The 20471-nt window shown below is 46.3% G+C and overlaps 2 protein-coding genes across 3 annotated transcripts in view; both read right to left on the reverse strand.

Moving 5' to 3' along the window:
• Positions 1 to 1062: 1062 nt before the first annotated feature.
• On the reverse strand, positions 1063 to 12173 carry LOC135543103 (charged multivesicular body protein 2b-like). The gene is made up of 6 exons (XM_064970178.1): positions 12007 to 12173; positions 10933 to 11024; positions 7686 to 7880; positions 5811 to 5913; positions 3743 to 3849; positions 1063 to 2103 (listed from the first exon to the last, which is right to left on the reverse strand). The coding sequence occupies exons 1-6, from the start codon at positions 12038 to 12040 to the stop codon at positions 1990 to 1992; spliced, it is 645 nt and encodes a 214-aa protein (XP_064826250.1). The 5' UTR covers positions 12041 to 12173; the 3' UTR covers positions 1063 to 1989.
• Positions 12174 to 17263: 5090 nt separating this feature from the next.
• The window catches only part of LOC135543105 (cytochrome P450 27C1-like), a 62928-nt gene continuing 59720 nt past the window's right edge, over positions 17264 to 20471 (reverse strand). For both annotated transcript variants that reach the window (XM_064970180.1, XM_064970179.1), the window contains exon 9: positions 17264 to 20374. In XM_064970180.1, coding sequence (XP_064826252.1) covers positions 20255 to 20374 — 120 coding nt within the window. In that variant the 3' untranslated portion in view covers positions 17264 to 20254. The remainder of the gene's footprint in view (positions 20375 to 20471) is intronic.

Raw genomic sequence — 20471 nt, forward strand, 5'->3', positions numbered from 1 at the left:
GCCTTGTATATGTGATGAAGGGCCTTGTATATCTGATGAAGGGCCTTGTATATCTGATGAAAAAGGTATTTTTATTTATTTACACTTTCTCAAAACGAGAAGATAGACTTCATCTTTGTTTTTCTGCTATGACTGTTGGAACAAGGAGAGGTGGGGGAGAGGTGGGGCTAGGGGGGGGTGGCACAGGGAGAGGTGGGGGGACACACAGGGCTAAGTGGTAATGTAATAACATGGAGATCCAGTCAGCCTCAGAAGCCCAGGTCTCCGTGGGACACACAGGGAGAGGTGGGGCTAGGGGGAGGGGGGGGGGGGCACAGGGAGAGGTGGGGCTAGGGGGAGGGGGGGGCACACAGGGAGAGGTGGGGCTAGGGGGAGGGGGGGCACAGGGAGAGGTGGGGCTAGGGGAAGGGGGGTAGGGGGGGGGGGACACAGGGAGAGGTGGGGCTAGGGAGGGGGGGACACAGGGAGAGGTGGGGCTAGGGAGGGGGGGGCACAGGGAGAGGTGGGGCTAGGGAGGAAAGCACAGGAAGAGGTGGGGGACACAGGAAGAGGTGGGGCTAAGGGGAGGGGACACAGGGAGAGGTGAGGCTAGGGGGGGGGGGGGAGGTGAGGCTAGGGGGGGGGGGACACAGGGAGAGGTGAGGCTATGGGGGGCACACAGGGAGAGGTGGGGCTAGGGGGAGGGGGCACAGGGAGAGGTGAGGCTAGGGGGGGGACACAGGGAGAGGTGAGGCTATGGGGGGCACACAGGGAGAGGTGGGGCTAGGGGGAGGGGGCACAGGGAGAGGTGGGGCTAGGGGGAGGGGGCACAGGGAGAGGTGGGGCTAGGGGGAGGGGGGGCACAGGGAGAGGGGGGCTAGGGGAAGGGGGGGGTAGGGGGGGACACAGGGAGAGGTGGGGCTAGGGGGAGGGGGGACACAGGAAGAGGTGGGGCTAAGGGGAGGGGACACAGGGAGAGGTGAGGCTAGGGGGGCAGGGGGAGGTGAGGCTAGGGGGGGACACAGGGAGAGGTGAGGCTAGGGGGGGGACACAGGGAGAGGTGAGGCTAGGGGGGGGCAGGGAGAGGTGAGGCTAGGGGGGGGGGGACACAGGGAGAGGTGAGGCTAGGGGGGGGGGACACAGGGAGAGGTGAGGCTAGAGGGGGACACAGGGAGAGGTGAGGCTAGAGGGGGGACACAGGGAGAGGTGGGGCTAAGTGGTAATGTAATAACATGGAGATCCAGTCGGCCTCAGAAGCCCAGGTCTCCGTGGGACACAGGGAGAGGTGGGGCTAAGGGGGGGGGGACAGGGAGAGGTGGGGCTAGAGGGGGGACACAGGGAGAGGTGGGGCTAAGTGGTAATGTAATAACATGGAGATCCAGTCGGCCTCAGAAGCCCAGGTCTCCGTGGGACACAGGGAGAGGTGGGGCTAAGGGGGGGGGGGGACAGGGAGAGGTGGGGCTAAGTGGGGGGGGGGGGGACACAGGGATAAAGGTAAGGTAGTTTCAGATTCTACTGTTCATGCATTCAAAATGAAAAGATATGGCTGACAATGAGTGTTGTCCTTTACTTCCTGTTCTAAAACTCCACACAGGTGGGAAACCTGGGGAGGGGCGCGTTCAGTAGGACGAAAACGTTTTGCAACGTTCAGATAGGAGCGTGCTGTACAGAACAAAAACACGCCTCTCTGACGTGTAGAATGAGGCTCTTATTCGTTACATTTTATTGTATCAGCGACGTTCTACAACGTCAGGCTACTGAACGTGGTGGCCCTGTTCTTCACTCTCCTTGTGTGGCCCACTGCGTAGACCCAATACACAGCAGGACATCTACAACTACACCATGTGCCATCTATAGTCAGATAGTCTATATATATATATATATATATATATATATATATAGACTTAAATAATAGTGTCACCATATCCCAGAAAAGGCATGTCAGAAACTGAACAGGGGGAGTCGTGTGTGTGTGTGTGTCCAGGCACAGGATGTGTGTGTGTGTGTGTGTTAGTCCACTCCCAAGGCTTTGAGCTGTCGTTCGATGTCTTCGTCTGAGATGCCGTCTGATTTGGTGGCAGAAGAGGTGGGGTTGTTTCTGCTGGTTGAAGGAGCGTTCACCATCTACGATCAATAAGAACAACAAGTGAATCAACTCGACCGTGATTCTCCCAAGTGAATCAACTCAACCGTGATTCTCCCAAGTGAATCAACTCAAACTTGATTCTCCCAAGCGAATCAACTCAACCTTGATTCTCCCAAGCGAATCAACTCAACCTTGATTCTCCCAAGCGAATCAACTCAACCTTGATTCTCCCAAGTGAATCAACTCAACCGTGATTCTCCCAAGTGAATCAACTCAAACTTGATTCTCCCAAGCGAATCAACTCAAACTTGATTCTCCCAAGCGAATCAACTCAACCTTGATTCTCCCAAGCGAATCAACTCAACCTTGATTCTCCCAAGCGAATCAACTCAACCTTGATTCTCCCAAGCGAATCAACTCAACCTTGATTCTCCCAAGCGAATCAACTCAACCTTGATTCTCCCAAGCGAATCAACTCAACCTTGATTCTCCCAAGCGAATCAACTCAACCTTGATTCTCCCAAGCGAATCAACTCAACCTTGATTCTCCCAAGCATACGCCATTCATAGTATTTCCACAGGACTAGTGTCCTGTCCAGGGGGTGTCCTGGTACATCAAGCTGTCTCACTACAGAAACAGGAGAGACTAGTGTCCTGTCCAGGGGGTGTCCTGGTACATCAAGCTGTCTCCCTACAGAAACAGGAGATAGACTAGTGTCCTGTCCAGGGGGTGTCCTGGTACATCAAGCTGTCTCACTACAGAAACAGGAGATAGACTAGTGTCCTGTCCAGGGGGTGTCCTGGTACATCAAGCTGTCTCACTACAGAAACAGGAGATAGACTAGTGTCCTGTCCAGGGGGTGTCCTGGTACATCAAGCTGTCTCACTACAGAAACAGGAGATAGACTAGTGTCCTGTCCAGGGGGTGTCCTGGTACATCAAGCTGTCTCACTACAGTAACAGGAGATTATGGCCCATTCTGGCTCAGACAAGGCTAACTTACTTTACTGAGTATTTCCATAGAGCTGCAGAATGACATCCCCAGTTGGACCCTAACCCAGTTGGACCATAACCCAGTGGGACCCTAACCCAGTACGACCCAAACCCAGTAGGACCCTAACCCAGGTGGACCCTAACCCAGGTGGACCCTAACCCAGGTGGACCCTAACCCAGTAAGACCCTAACCCAGTGGGACCCTAACCCAGGTGGACCCTAACCCAGTAAGACCCTAACCCAGTAAGACCCTAACCCAGTTGGACCCTAACCCAGTTGGACCTTAACCCAGTGGGACCCTAACCCAGTGGGACCCTAACCCAGTTGGACCCTAACCCAGTGGGACCCTAACCCAGTGGGACCCTAACCCAGTGGGACCCTAACCCAGTGGGACCCTAACCCAGTTGGACCCTAACCCAGTTGGACCCTAACCCAGTTGGACCTTAACCCAGTAGGACTTTAACCCAGTAGGACCCTTGTCAGCCAGACAGTTTATAATGCTAGATACAGGTCCAGTTTCCCGGACACTGACGAACCCTGGTTCTATTTCAGATCTACATCTGGGAAACCAGCCCCAAGGATCTCTTTCAGGGTTTAGTCTCTAGATTTATTCTGGCTTTATTAAAAATCAGGTACATCATCGAGAACACATTTTATTTGACAATAAAAACACCAATATCTCACCTTTCCTGATATCTCAATGCCGATCTCGTCCAGAACCTGGTTAACAATGCTATCAGACTCCTCCTCGTCTCCGGACTCGTCAAAGATCTCGTCCAGCGTGTCGTTAACTGAGAGAAGGGGACAGAGAGATGACTCCTATTAAAACAAACGCACGCACACACACACACACCCGGTCAAACGTTTTAGAACACCTACTCATTCAAGGGTTTTAACTGAGAGAAGGGGACTGAGAAATGACTCCTATTAAAACATCCCTTGTCATAACACACACACACACACCCGGTCAAACATAGAATGTGTAATATAGATCCAGCCTTATCATCATGAGGACAACATAGAATGTGTAAAATAGATCCAGCCTTATCATCATGGAGGACAACATAGAATGTGTAATATAGATCCAGCCTTATCATCATGAGGACAACAACATAGAATGTGTAATATAGATCCAGCCTTATCATCATGAGGACAATATAGAATGTGTAAAATAGATCCAGTCTTACCATCATGGAGGACAACATAGAATGTGTAATATAGATCCAGCCTTATCATCATGGAGGACAACAACATAGAATGTGTAAAATAGATCCAGCCTTATCATCATGAGGACAACAACATAGAATGTGTAATATAGATCCAGCCTTATCATCATGGAGGACAACAACATAGAATGTGTAATATAGATCCAGCCTTATCATCATGAGGACAACAACATAGAATGTGTAATATAGATCCAGCCTTATCATCATGAGGACAACAACATAGAATGTGTAAAATAGATCCAGTCTTACCATCATGGAGGACAACATAGAATGTGTAAAATAGATCCAGCCTTATCATCATGAGGACAACAACATAGAATGTGTAATATAGATCCAGCCTTATCATGAGGACAACAACATAGAATGTGTAAAATAGATCCAGCCTTATCATCATGAGGACAACAACATAGAATGTGTAAAATAGATCCAGCCTTATCATCATGAGGACAACATAGAATGTGTAATATAGATCCAGCCTTATCATCATGGAGGACAACATAGAATGTGTAAAATAGATCCAGCCTTATCATCATGAGGACAACAACATAGAATGTGTAATATAGATCCAGCCTTATCATCATGAGGACAACAACATAGAATGTGTAATATAGATCCAGCCTTATCATCATGAGGACAACAACATAGAATGTGTAATATAGATCCAGCCTTATCATCATGAGGACAACAACATAGAATGTGTAAAATAGATCCAGCCTTATCATCATGAGGACAACAACATAGAATGTGTAAAATAGATCCAGCCTTATCATCATGAGGACAACATAGAATGTGTAATATAGATCCAGCCTTATCATCATGGAGGACAACAACATAGAATGTGTAAAATAGATCCAGCCTTATCATCATGAGGACAACAACATAGAATGTGTAATATAGATCCAGCCTTATCATCATGAGGACAACAACATAGAATGTGTAAAATAGATCCAGTCTTACCATCATGGAGGACAACATAGAATGTGTAAAATAGATCCAGCCTTATCATCATGAGGACAACAACATAGAATGTGTAATATAGATCCAGCCTTATCATCATGAGGACAACAACATAGAATGTGTAAAATAGATCCAGCCTTATCATCATGAGGACAACAACATAGAATGTGTAAAATAGATCCAGCCTTATCATCATGAGGACAACATAGAATGTGTAATATAGATCCAGCCTTATCATCATGGAGGACAACAACATAGAATGTGTAAAATAGATCCAGCCTTATCATCATGAGGACAACAACATAGAATGTGTAATATAGATCCAGCCTTATCATCATGAGGACAACAACATAGAATGTGTAATATAGATCCAGCCTTATCATCATGAGGACAACAACATAGAATGTGTAAAATAGATCCAGCCTTATCATCATGAGGACAACAACATAGAATGTGTAAAATAGATCCAGCCTTATCATCATGAGGACAACATAGAATGTGTAAAATAGATCCAGCCTTATCATCATGAGGACAACAACATAGAATGTGTAATATAGATCCAGTCTTACTCAGCTCCTCTGACATCTCCATCTTCATGTTCTCCTTCTGGAAGTTCTGCATGGTCTGTTGCATCTTCTGAGGGTCCATCTTCTTATTGACAGCCTGCATGGTCTGAGACGGGAGAAGAGAGAGAGTCACATGGGCTGGTTACACTTTGCAAGAGGCAGGCAACCCCCATTACAATACAGCACACACAGAGACAGACAGAGACACAGACAGAGACAGACAGACGGACACAGACAGAGACACAGACAGACAGACAGAGACACAGACAGACACAGACAGAGACACAGACAGACAGACAGACAGACAGACAGACAGACAGACAGACAGACAGAGACACAGACAGACAGACAGAGACACAGACAGACACAGACAGAGACACAGACAGACACAGAGACACAGACAGATGGCAGAGACATAGGTGTCTACACTAGGTACCTCACACCCCCCTGTGGGAAGCAGCCCACTGATCCACACTAGGTACCTCACACCCCCCTGTGGGAAGAGGAAGCAGCCCACTGACCCACACTAGGTACATCACCCCCCCCCCCTGTGGGAAGCAGCCCACTGACCCACACTAGGTACATCACACCCCCCCCTGTGGGAAGCAGCCCACTGACCCACACTAGGTACATCACACCCCCCCCTGTGGGAAGCAGCCCACTGACCCACACTAGGTACATCACACCCCCCCTGTGGGAAGCAGCCCACTGATCCACACTAGGTACCTCACACCCCCCTGTGGGAAGAGGAAGCAGCCCACTGACCCACACTAGGTACATCACCCCCCTGTGGGAAGCAGCCCACTGACCCACACTAGGTACATCACCCCCCTGTGGGAAGCAGCCCACTGACCCACACTAGGTACATCACACCCCCCCCTGTGGGAAGCAGCCCACTGACCCACACTAGGTACCTCACACCCCCCTGTGAGAAGCAGCCCACTGACCCACACTAGGTACATCACCCCCCCCCCTGTGGGAAGCAGCCCACTGATCCACACTAGGTACATCACACCCCCCCTTGTGGGAAGCAGCCCACTGATCCACACTAGGTACATCACACCCCCCCTTGTGGGAAGCAGCCCACTGATCCACACTAGGTACATCACACGACCCATTGTGGGAAGCAGCCCACTGATCCACACTAGGTACATCACACCCCCCCTTGTGGGAAGCAGCCCACTGATCCACACTAGGTACATCACACCCCCTTGTGGGAAGCAGCCCACTGATCCACACTAGGTACATCACCCCCCCTGTGGGAAGAGGAGGCAGCCCACTGACCCACACTAGGTACATCACCCCCCCCCCTGTGGGAAGAGGAAGCAGCCCACTGACCCACACTAGGTACATCACCCCCCGTGGGAAGAAGCCCACTGATCCACACTAGGTACATCACCCCCCCTGTGGGAAGAGGAAGCAGCCCACTGACCCACACTAGGTACATCACCCCCCCCCGTGGGAAGAAGCCCACTGATCCACACTAGGTACATCACACCCCCTTGTGGGAAGCAGCCCACTGATCCACACTAGGTACATCACCCCCCTGTGGGAAGAGGAGGCAGCCCACTGACCCACACTAGGTACATCACCCCCCTGTGGGAAGAGGAAGCAGCCCACTGACCCACACTAGGTACATCACCCCCCCGTGGGAAGAAGCCCACTGATCCACACTAGGTACATCACCCCCCCCCTGTGGGAAGAGGAAGCAGCCCACTGACCCACACTAGGTACATCACCCCCCCCCGTGGGAAGAGGAAGCAGCCCACTGATCCACACTAGGTACATCACCCCCCCTGTGGGAAGAAGAAGCAGCCCACTGATCCACACTATGTACATCACCCCCCCCGTGGGAAGAGCCCACTGATCCACACGTACTTTGGTAGTGGTTGCCATGGCCCCTGCCATCTTCATCTGGGAGTTCATGAGTTTGGTCTGAGAGGACATGGAGGTGACCTTTGAACCAACGGCGTAGCTTCTGTTCTTCTGTCTCCTCAGCTGAAGCAGCTGTTTGGCCAGGATGGTACACGCCTCCTTGTTCCCCGTCTTCGCCATCTTCTTAATCTCCATCTCCTGGGAGACAACGTGCATTCGGAAAGTATTCAGACCCCTTTAGAGACTTTTCCCTCATTTTGTTACAGCATTCTAAAATTATTTAAAATCGCCCCCCCCCCATCAATCCACACACAATAGCCCATAATGACATCACAATAGTCCATAATGACATCACAATAGTCCATAATGACATCACAATAGCCCATAATGACATCACAATAGTCCATAATGACATCACAACAGTCCATAATGACATCACAACAGTCCATAATGACACAACAAAAACAGGTTTTAAGAAATGCACTGGGAACCTGGCACCATCCCTACGGTGAAGCATTTTTATTTGTTTAACCTTTATTTAACCAGGCAAGTCAGTTAAGAACACATTCTTATTTTCAACGACGGCCCTAGGAACAGTGGGTTAACTGGTCTAGGAACAGTGGGTTGACTGGTCTAGGAACAGTGGGTTGACTGGTCTAGGAACAGTGGGTTGACTGGTCTAGTGGGTTAACTGGTCTAGGAACAGTGGGTTAACTGGTCTAGGAACAGTGGGTTGACTGGTCTAGGAACAGTGGGTTAACTGGTCTAGGAACAGTGGGTTAACTGGTCTAGGAACAGTGGGTTAACTGGTCTAGGAACAGTGGGTTAACTGGTCTAGGAACAGTGGGTTGACTGGTCTAGGAACACTGGGTTAACTGGTCTAGGAACAGTGGGTTAACTGGTCTAGTGGGTTAACTGGTCTAGGAACAGTGGGTTAACTGGTCTACGAACAGTGGGTTGACCGGTCTAGGAACAGTGGGTTAACTGGTCTACGAACAGTGGGTTAACTGGTCTAGGAACAGTGGGTTAACTGGTCTAATGGGTTAACTGGTCTAGGAACAGTGGGTTAACTGGTCTAGGAACAGTGGGTTAACTGGTCTAGTGGGTTAACTGGTCAAGGAACAGTGGGTTGACTGGTCTACGAACAGTGGGTTGACTGGTCTACGAACAGTGGGTTAACTGGTCTAGGAACAGTGGGTTAACTGGTCTAGTGGGTTAACTGGTCTAGTGGGTTAACTGGTCTAGGAACAGTGGGTTGACTGCCTTGTTCAGGGGTAGAACAACACCCCCCTCTAACCACTAGGCTACCTGCCTCCTCTACACTCTAACCACTAGGCTACCTGCCGCCTCTACACTCTAACCACTAGGCTACCTGCCTCCTCTACACTCTAACCACTAGGCTACCTGCCTCCTCTACACTCTAACCACTAGGCTACCTGCCTCCTCTACACTCTAACCACTAGGCTACCTGCCTCCTCTACACTCTAACCACTATGCTACCTGCCTCCTCTACACTCTAACCACTCGGCTACCTGCCTCCTCTACACTCTAACCACTCGGCTACCTGCCTCCTCTACACTCTAACCACTCGGCTACCTGCCTCCTCTACACTCTAACCACTAGGCTACCTGCCTCCTCTACACTCTAACCACTAGGCTACCTGCCTCCTCTACACTCTAACCACTAGGCTACCTGCCTCCTCTACACTCTAACCACTAGGCTACCCTGCCGCCCCTCCACTCTAACCACTAGACAGGGGCTGACTAGCCTGGGTGACAGCCTGTTTTCGCCATCATGCCAACTTCTTGTCACTCCATTGTTATGTTTGGCATGAATGTAATGATGTCACAAACAGACGAGGTTTTCCACATGGACCCACAGAGCATCCGGAAAGAACTCAGACCCCTTGACTTTTTTACACATTTTCTTACATTACAGCCTTGTTCTTAAATAAACTTATGTTTTTTTCATCAATCTACACACAATATCCCATAATGACAAAGCGAAAACAGGTTTAGATATTTTTTTACAAATGTATTACAAAAAAAAAAATATTTATACTTATACTATACTTATTTACATAAGTATTCAGACCCTTTGCTATGAGACTCGAAATTGAGCTCAGGTGCGTCCTGTTTCCATTGATCATCCTTGAGGTGTTTCTACAACTTGATTGGAGTCCACGTGTGGTAAATTCAATTGATTGTACATGATTTGGAAAGGTACACACCTGTCTATATAAGGTCCTACAGTTGACAGAACAAAAACCAAGCCATGAGGTCAAAGGAATTGTCCGAAAAGCTCTGAGACAGGATTGTGTCGAGGCACAGATCTGGGGAAGGGACCAAAACATTTCTGCAGTATTGAAGGTCCCCAAGAACACAGTGGCCTCCATCATTGGAAGAAGTTTGGAACCACCAAGACTCTTCCTAGAGCTTCCTAGAGCCCGGACAAACTGAGCAATCAGGGGAGAAGGGCCTTGGTCAGGGAGGTGACCAAGAACTCTGGCCACTCTGACAGAGCTCCCGAGGTCCTCTGTGGGGATGGGAGAACCTTCCAGAAGGACAACCATCTCTGCAGCACTCCACCAATCAGGCCTTTATGGTGGAGTGGCCAGATAGAAGCCCCTCCTCAGTAAAAGACATGTCAGCCTGCTTGGAGTTTGCCTAAATGACCAATATTGAACTCTTTGGCCTGAAAGCCAAGCGTCACGTCTGGAGGAAACCAGGCACCACTCATCACCTGGCCAATAACATCCCTACAGTGAAGCATGGTGGTGGCAGCATCACATCTGGAGGAAACCAGGCACCACTCATCACCTGGCCAATAACATCCCTACAGTGAAGCATGGTGGTGGCAGCATCAAGTCTGGAGGAAACCAGGCACCACTCATCACCTGGCCAATACCATCCCTACAGTGAAGCATGGTGGTGGCAGCATCATGAGGTGGGATTGTTTTTCTACAGCAGGGACTGGGAAACTTGTCAGTGTCGAGGGAAAGGGTACTGAGTAAAGGGTCTGAATACTGATGTAAAATGTGATATTTCAGTTATTTTTATAAAATAGGTAAAAATGTCAATCTTTTTTTGCTTTGTCATTGTGTGTGTGTGTGTGTGTGTGTGTGTGTGTGTGTGTGTGTGTGTGTGTGTGTGTGTGTGGATTGAGGCAGTCTGAATACACTGTACATTATCCATGACTCAGATACCCTCTGTATTCACTACTACAGAACAGACTACTACTACACCCCCACCAGTTGTTTTTCCTGTTTCTCCAGGGAAGATCTGTCTCTGGTGATCTGTCTCTGGGTTCCTCTCAGCTCTTTGGTCTGCTCCTTTATCACATCTAGACACAGCGGTGGGAGAGAGAACTTCAAGATCAGTACTAGGCCTTGGTAGCGGTAGGAAAGAACTACAAGATCAGTACTAGTTCTTGGCAAACAGAGGAGAAGAGAGAAACAATTGTTATTGTTTATTTCACTTGTTTTTGGCCAAAACATACGTTTCCCATGTCACTGAAGCCCTTTGAATTCTCTATACAGACCAGCGTACTGCTACGTTATTGTCGTTATGACTCTGTGGTTCTCTATACAGACCAGCGTACTGCTACGTTATTGTCGTTATGACTCTGTGGTTCTCTATACAGACCAGCGTACTGCTACGTTATTGTCGTTATGACTCTGTGGTTCTCTATACAGACCAGCGTACTGCTACGTTACTGTCGTTATGACTCTGTGGTTCTCTATACAGACCAGCGTACTGCTACGTTATTGTTGTTATGACTCTGTGGTTCTCTATACAGACCAGCGTACTGCTACGTTATTGTCGTTATGACTCTGTGGTTCTCTATACAGACCAGCGTACTGCTACGTTACTGTCGTTATGACTCTGTGGTTCTCTATACAGACCAGCGTACTGCTACGTTATTGTCGTTATGACTCTGTGGTTCTCTATACAGACCAGCGTACTGCTACGTTATTGTCGTTATGACTCTGTGGTTCTCTATACAGACCAGCGTACTGCTACGTTATTGTCGTTATGACTCTGTGGTTCTCTATACAGACCAGCGTACTGAAAGGCAGGCAGATAACACTTCCCCCCCCTTCAGATTACCTTCTATTTAAGGACAAAAACTAGTTCGCTTTTTTTTAAATAGAAAAACATTAAGTTTATTCAACATCCTGACTTGTAATAGGAATGTTCAGGAGTTCTGAGCCTACCTGTTAGACAGATGTGTAATACTTAACGTTACACTTTCTTATAATAAGAGACTGAGGCTAACTTTGCTAATGTCAGCTAGCTGAAACGCCGAGTCTGTGTACACTTACCATCTACTGTCTTTTTCTTGAAGAAGCCGGCCATGGTGACAGGCGATAATTTAGCCAAATAGCTATAATCCAATGCTATTTTAAAAGGACACCGCCTGTGAATTAAACCAGACCACCGACTTGTTTATTTCCTGGTTCGGAGAGAAGCAGGAAGTGCAGCACTTTAATGGGGGCGTTCGAGACAACCGAGAATAAAAGCGCTGCGCTCACACTGAGCCAAATCGCCTGGGTAGAAAGACAACCGCTAGGTGGCAGCAGATACCTAGTTCCATCGTCACACCACACCCACAGCTGCATGGGGATATAGCCAGCCAAACACAGAGCTCTTTACAGACTGTAAATAGCTTCCAGCTGACTCGATCTGTCTGTTCATGATTTGGGAATGGGTCTTGAATTTTAATAAGTATTGAGTTTTATTGCCAAGTGGGTGTTTCCTCCTGATAGTGACATTATGCTGTGTTCATAACAAGTGGGAATATTGCTTGCAAACTGGGTCAACGATTTGTGTGGTTTCAAGTGCTTTGAACTTGTTGAGAACGCCGATTTGGCTAATGGCAAACAAGCAGCGGTGTCAACCATAAACTACAGCTTTCATGCTCCCAAACAAATTATAGTTTAAAAAAAAACATATCCTTTGTTAGATGAAATCCGTACTTTAAAAAATAATAACGTTCATTAAATACAGCCACGGACTTGTTTCCTTGTTGAGATTCAATTGGCACATCGGCATTTTCTCGTGCGTTTCCATTTTAGATCAACATTAATGAGCGAATCGTCGGTGGTTGTTTTTGATTAACGTTTATTTGAAAAAGTATAGATTTCATCAAATAAAGAAAGGCAACGACAAGGGGACAAACATAAGTACAGAATAAGCGTTTTCAAAATGTAAATTGGTTTTTGAAGTATTGACGTTGGAGCGAATTGATGTCGTCTGAGCTGAAATTCCACAAAGCCTGGAATATACTGAGCTATATTATAGGCTAACATTCGTAAATTATATTATTTTATACTAATACAATTGCTCAGAGGAATATATTATGTTCAACAAGTAATACTTTTGGTTCTCAAAAAGATATGTGCCAAAATTATTGGCACCCCTGTTTTCAATACCTCACATTGTGAGGATAATCTCCCAGTGTATTATAATGCCATGGTTATCTCCCAGTGTATTATAATGCCATGGTTATCTCCCAGTGTATTATAATGATATGTTTATCTCCCAGTGTATTATAATGATATGTTTATCTCCCAGTGTATTCTGCCATGGTTATCTCCCAGTGTATTATAATGATATGTTTATCTCCCAGTGTATTCTGCCATGTTTATCTCCCAGTGTATTATAATGATATGTTTATCTCCCAGTGTATTCTGCCATGTTTATCTCCCAGTATATTCTGCCATGTTTATCTCCCAGTGTATTATAATGCCATGGTTATCTCCCAGTATATTATAATGCCATGTTTATCTCCCAGTGTATTATAATGCCATGTTTATCTCCCAGTGTATTATAATGCCATGGTTATCTCCCAGTGTATTATAATGACATGTTTATCTCCCAGTGTATTATAATGCCATGGTTATCTCCCAGTGTATTATAATGCCATGTTTATCTCCCAGTGTATTATAATGCCATGGTTATCTCCCAGTGTATTATAATGACATGTTTATCTCCCAGTGTATTATAATGCCATGGTTATCTCCCAGTGTATTATAATGCCATGTTTATCTCCCAGTGTATTATAATGACATGTTTATCTCCCAGTGTATTATAATGCCATGTTTATCTCCCAGTGTATTCTGATATGTTTATCTCCCAGTATATTATAATGCCATGTTTATCTCCCAGTGTATTTTAATGATATGTTTATCTCCCAGTATATTATAATGCCATGTTTATCTCCCAGTGTATTATAATGACATGTTTATCTCCCAGTGTATTATAATGCCATGTTTATCTCCCAGTGTATTATAATGACACGTTTATCTCCCAGTGTATTCTGATATGTTTATCTCCCAGTATATTATAATGCTATGTTTATCTCCCAGTATATTATAATGCCATGTTTATCTCCCAGTGTATTATAATGACATGTTTATCTCCCAGTGTATCATAATGCCATGTTTATCTCCCAGTGTATTATAATGACATGTTTATCTCCCAGTGTATTCTGCCATGTTTATCTCCCAGTGTATTATAATGACATGTTTATCTCCCAGTGTATTTTAATGACATGTTTATCTCCCAGTGTATTCTGATATGTTTATCTCCCAGTATGTTATAATGACATGTTTATCTCCCAGTGTATTATAATGGCATGTTTATCTCCCAGTGTATTATAATGACATGTTTATCTCCCAGTGTATTCTGCCATGTTTATCTCCCAGTGTATTATAATGCCATGTTTATCTCCCAGTGTATTATAATGCCATGTTTATCTCCCAGTGTATTATAATGCCATGGTTATCTCCCAGTGTATTATAATGCCATGTTTATCTCCCAGTGTATTATAATGCCATGTTTATCTCCCAGTGTATTATAATGACATGTTTATCTCCCAGTGTATTCTGCCATGTTTATCTCCCAGTGTATCATAATGCCATGTTTATCTCCCAGTGTATTATAATGCCATGTTTATCTCCCAGTGTATTATAATACCAGGGTTATCTCCCAGTGTATCATAATGCCATGTTTATCTCCCAGTGTATTCTGCCATGTTTATCTCCCAGTGTATTATAATGACATGTTTATCTCCCAGTGTTTTATAATGCCATGTTTATCTCCCAGTGTATTATAATGCCATGTTTATCTCCCAGTGTATTATAATGACATGTTTACCATGTTTATCACCCAGTGTATTATAATGCCATGTTTATCTCCCAGTGTATTATAATACCAGGGTTATCTCCCAGTGTATCATAATGCCATGTTTATCTCCCAGTGTATCATAATGCCATGTTTATCTCCCAGTGTATCATAATGCCATGTTTATCTCCCAGTGTATCATAATGCCATGTTTATCTCCCAGTGTATCATAATGCCATGTTTATCTCCCAGTGTATTATAATGCCATGTTTATCTCCCAGTGTATCATAATGCCATGTTTATCTCCCAGTGTATTATAATGCCATGTTTATCTCCCAGTGTATTATAATGCCATGTTTATCTCCAAGTGTATCATAATGACAAGGTTATCTCCCAGTGTATCATAATGCCATGTTTATCTCCCAGTGTATTATAATGACATGTTTATCTCCCAGTGTATTCTGCCATGTTTATCTCCCAGTGTATTATAATGACATGTTTATCTCCCAGTGTATTCTGCCATGTTTATCTCCCAGTGTATCATAATGCCATGTTTATCTCCCAGTGTATTATAATGCCATGTTTATCTCCCAGTGTATTATAATACCAGGGTTATCTCCCAGTGTATCATAATGCCATGTTTATCTCCCAGTGTATTCTGCCATGTTTATCTCCCAGTGTATTATAATGACATGTTTATCTCCCAGTGTTTTATAATGCCATGTTTATCTCCCAGTGTATTATAATGCCATGTTTATCTCCCAGTGTATTATAATGACATGTTTACCATGTTTATCACCCAGTGTATTATAATGCCATGTTTATCTCCCAGTGTATTATAATACCAGGGTTATCTCCCAGTGTATCATAATGCCATGTTTATCTCCCAGTGTATCATAATGCCATGTTTATCTCCCAGTGTATCATAATGCCATGTTTATCTCCCAGTGTATCATAATGCCATGTTTATCTCCCAGTGTATCATAATGCCATGTTTATCTCCCAGTGTATTATAATGCCATGTTTATCTCCCAGTGTATCATAATGCCATGTTTATCTCCCAGTGTATTATAATGCCATGTTTATCTCCCAGTGTATTATAATGCCATGTTTATCTCCAAGTGTATCATAATGACAAGGTTATCTCCCAGTGTATCATAATGCCATGTTTATCTCCCAGTGTATTATAATGCCATGTTTATCTCCCAGTATATTATAATGCCATGTTTATCTCCCAGTGTATCATAATACCATGTTTATCTCCCAGTGTATTATAATGCCATGTTTATCTCCCAGTGTATTATAATGCCATGTTTATCTCCCAGTGTATTATAATGCCATGTTTATCTCCCAGTGTATTCTGCCATGTTTATCTCCCAGTCTATTATAATGCCATGTTTATCTCCCAGTGTATTATAATGACATGTTTATCTCCCAGTGTATTATAATGCCATGTTTATCTCCCAGTGTATTCTGCCATGTTTATCTCCCAGTGTATTCTGCCATGTTTATCTCCCAGTTTATTATAATGCCATGGTTATCTCCCAGTGTATTATAATGACATGTTTATCTCCCAGTGTATTATAATGACATGTTTATCTCCCAGTGTATTATAATGACATGTTTATCTCCCAGTGTATTATAATGACATGTTTATCTCCCAGTATATTATAATGCCATGGTTACCATGTTTATCTCCCAGTGTATTATAATGCCATGTTTATCTCCCAGTGTATCATAATGCCATGTTTATCTCCCAGTGTATCATAATGCCATGTTTATCTCCCGGTGTATTCTGCCATGTTTATCTCCCAGTGTATCATAATGCCATGTTTATCTCCCAGTGTATCATAATGCCATGTTTATCTCCCAGTGTATTATAAGGGGGGAGGGTCCCTTCTAAATAATCAATGTTTCGGTGTCCAGCAGATCTCTTTATTCCAGCATGAGCGAGGAGGGTGTGGCTTAGTTGAAATTACAACAATTCCAGTAACAAGTGGTTTAGAGGGTGTGGAGAGAGGGGCCCAGATGAAAAGTAACATGTGTAAATAGTGGTTTAGAGGGTGCGGAGAGAGGGGCCCAGATGAAAAGTAACATGTGTAAATAGTGGTTTAGAGGGTGCGGAGAGAGGTGCCCAGATGAAAAGTAACCTGTGTTAACAGAGGTTTAGAGAGTGCGGAGAGAGGGGCCCAGATGAAAAGTAACATGTGTTAACAGAGGTTTAGAGGGTGTGGAGAGAGGGGCTCAGATGAAAAGTTACATGTGTTAACAGAGGTTTAGAGGGTGCGGAGAGAGGGGCCCAGATGAAAAGTTACATGTGTTAACAGAGGTTTAGAGGGTGTGGAGAGAGGGGCTCAGATGAAAAGTAACATGTGTTAACAGAGGTTTAGAGGGTGCGGAGAGAGGGGCCCAGATGAAAAGGTCAAACTTGGGACACAAGACAGAATACGGAACTCAACAGGAAGTGACTTTATTCGTGGACATGGAACCACCATCTCAATTAGTTAACGTGGAATTTATAGAAACTGGTCGGGCCATTAGTCTACTAATCAAAGATGAACATCCAATTCTCTTCCCTACGAAGTTAAAACAGGGAGACGCGGTTAGACCCTGGCACCTTTTGCCGGCAGACTCATTTCACTGCTCAGAGCGACACACAAGACAACAAGACTCTTTCTGAATCCCTTTTCCATGAGGTTTCCAGATCTGGAATCTCTATTAAAAACCTTCTTCCTCATCAAACAGAAGGAACCTAAGGTTGATGTATTTCTCTGCCCTTCGACAAGCCTTTCTTCTGAACTACGGTCTCTCTGCGGTGCTTCCTACATACAGTATAAAACAACAGGCACGGTCTCTCACGTCACCAGGAAACAAGTCCAGGAAGAAACCCCCCAAAAACAGTTTGAACAATTCAAGGTCAGTCAGACAAAATTAAAAAAAAAAAAAAACTTTTGAGCGTATAAGGATTGTAAGAGATTTGAAGAAGTGCACTGGGTTAGTTTCTGTGTGCTCATTTGTAACCTAAACAAACAGGTTATTCCAGTCTCTGTTTGAAATTGCATAGCTAGTCTATTTTAAACACCAAATAAACAAATCCATAAAAATAAAAAATAAATGTATTTAGGATAACGTCAATCTGACGAGCCAGGCAACTAAAAGCAACATTATAAACGATGGTTTTGGTTAGTTGCTAGCTCGTTAGCCATTTCAAAAATGACCAGCACATATCTGACAACACTGTTGACTATAAACCAACTTTAAATCGTCATGACAACTTTTTAAATCATCCATCGTCGTAAAAGGAACACTTTAATCAAATAACAAATTAAACAGTCTGTAAAGCAATGCATTCTGTAGATATAAACTGCACAGGTTGTTAGCTAGCTAGTTTTAGAGGAACAATTCCTAGATTTTTTGGTATAAAAAAATAAAAAAAATAATCTGCCAACATTCCATTCAAACACTGCAGCCAATCCACAGCCAGACACTGCAGCCAATCCACAGCCAGACACTGCAGCCAATCCACAGCCAGACACTGTGCTGAAGTCAGTTGATAACAGGACATAGAAAAGTTGTAAATGAAACAAGTATTTATATATATATATATAAAGAGCTGACACATAGGGTCTGTGTACATCCTGTATCTTAGAGGCTGTTGACACAGAACAATAGCATCTGGGTACAGGACGGTATAAACCCGCCTTACGACAGTCTGTCTGTGATTCCCCCGTTTACCTCCTGACTGGAGAGGTAAGGAGAGGAAAGGAGGGAAACACTGTATCTGCCCAGGGTTGTCTGTCGGCACACTGCAGCAGGACAGAGGAGGCCGTGGGTTTAGGTCTGGGGTTGTCTGTCGGCACACTGCAGCAGGACAGAGGAGGCCGTGGGTTTAGGTCTGGGGTTGTCTGTCGGCACACTGCAGCAGGACAGAGGAGGCCGTGGGTTTAGGTCTGGGGTTGTCTGTCGGCACACTGCAGCAGGACAGAGGAGGCCGTGGGTTTAGGTCTAGGGTTGTCTGTCGGCACACTGCAGCAGGACAGAGGAGGCCGTGGGTTTAGGTCTAGGGTTGTCTGTCGGCACACTGCAGCAGGACAGAGGAGGCCGTGGGTTTAGGTCCGGGGTTGTCTGTCGGCACACTGCAGCAGGACAGAGGAGGCCGTGGGTTTAGGTCCGGGGTTGTCTGTCGGCACACTGCAGCAGGACAGAGGAGGCCGTGGGTTTAGGTCTGGGGTTGTCTGTCGGCACACTGCAGCAGGACAGAGGAGGCCGTGGGTTTAGGTCTGGGGTTGTCTGTCGGCACACTGCAGCAGGACAGAGGAGGCCGTGGGTTTAGGTCTGGGGTTGTCTGTCGGCACACTGCAGCAGGACAGAGGAGGCCGTGGGTTTAGGTCTGGGGTTGTCTGTCGGCACACTGCAGCAGGACAGAGGAGGCCGTGGGTTTAGGTCTGGGGTTGTCTGTCGGCACACTGCAGCAGGACAGAGGAGGCCGTGGGTTTAGGTCTGGGGTTGTCTGTCGGCACACTGCAGCAGGACAGAGGAGGCCGTGGGTTTAGGTCTGGGGTTGTCTGTCGGCACACTGCAGCAGGACAGAGGAGGCCGTGGGTTTAGGTCTGGGGTTGTCTGTCGGCACACTGCAGCAGGACAGAGGAGGCCGTGGGTTTAGGTCTGGGGTTGTCTGTCGGCACACTGCAGCAGGACAGAGGAGGCCGTGGGTTTAGGTCTGGGGTTGTCTGTCGGCAAACTGCAGGTTGATGGGCGCAGTAGGACAGAGGACGGCCGTGGGTTTAGGTCTAGGGTTGTCTGTCGGCACACTGCAGCAGGACAGAGGAGGCCGTGGGTTTAGGTCTGGGGTTGTCTGTCGGCAAACTGCAGGTTGATGGGCGCAGTAGGACAGAGGACGGCCGTGGGTTTAGGTCTAGGGTTGTCTGTCGGCACACTGCAGCAGGACAGAGGAGGCCGTGGGTTTAGGTCTGGTGTTGTCTGTCGGCAAACTGCAGGTTGATGGGCGCAGTAGGACAGAGGACGGCCGTGGGTTTAGGTCTAGGGTTGTCTGTCGGCACACTGCAGCAGGACAGAGGAGGCCGTGGGTTTAGGTCTGGGGTTGTCTGTTGGCAAACTGCAGGTTGATGGGCGCAGTAGGACAGAGGACGGCCGTGGGTTTAGGTCTAGGGTTGTCTGTCAGCAAACTGCAGGTTGATGGGCGCAGTAGGACAGAAGACGGCCGTGGGTTTAGGTCTCGGGTTGTCTGTCGGCAAATTGCAGGTTGATGGGCGCAGTAGGACAGAGGACGGCCGTGGGTTTAGGTCTCGGGTTGTCTGTCGGCAAACTACAGGTTGATGGGCACAGTAGGACAGAGGACGGCCGTGGGTTTAGGTCTCGGGTTGTCTGTCGGCAAATTGCAGGTTGATGGGCGCAGTAGGACAGAGGACGGCCGTGGGTTTAGGTCTAGGGTTGTCTGTCGGCAAACTGCAGGTTGATGGGCGCAGCAGGACAGAGGAGGCCGTGGGTTTTGGCTTTGATTTCTTCTGTGACGGGACACAGCCCAATCTGGAACCTCTGGATTAGCTGGAGGAGAAGAAGAGACAAACACAACCGGTATTAACCAGCTGGAGGAGAAGTGTGTGTGTGTGTGTGTGTGTGTGTGTGTGTGTGTGTGTGTGTG

The sequence above is a fragment of the Oncorhynchus masou genome, chromosome 7 (genome assembly GCF_036934945.1).
Source record: "Oncorhynchus masou masou isolate Uvic2021 chromosome 7, UVic_Omas_1.1, whole genome shotgun sequence".
In the NCBI taxonomy this organism is placed as follows: Eukaryota; Metazoa; Chordata; class Actinopteri; order Salmoniformes; family Salmonidae; genus Oncorhynchus; species Oncorhynchus masou.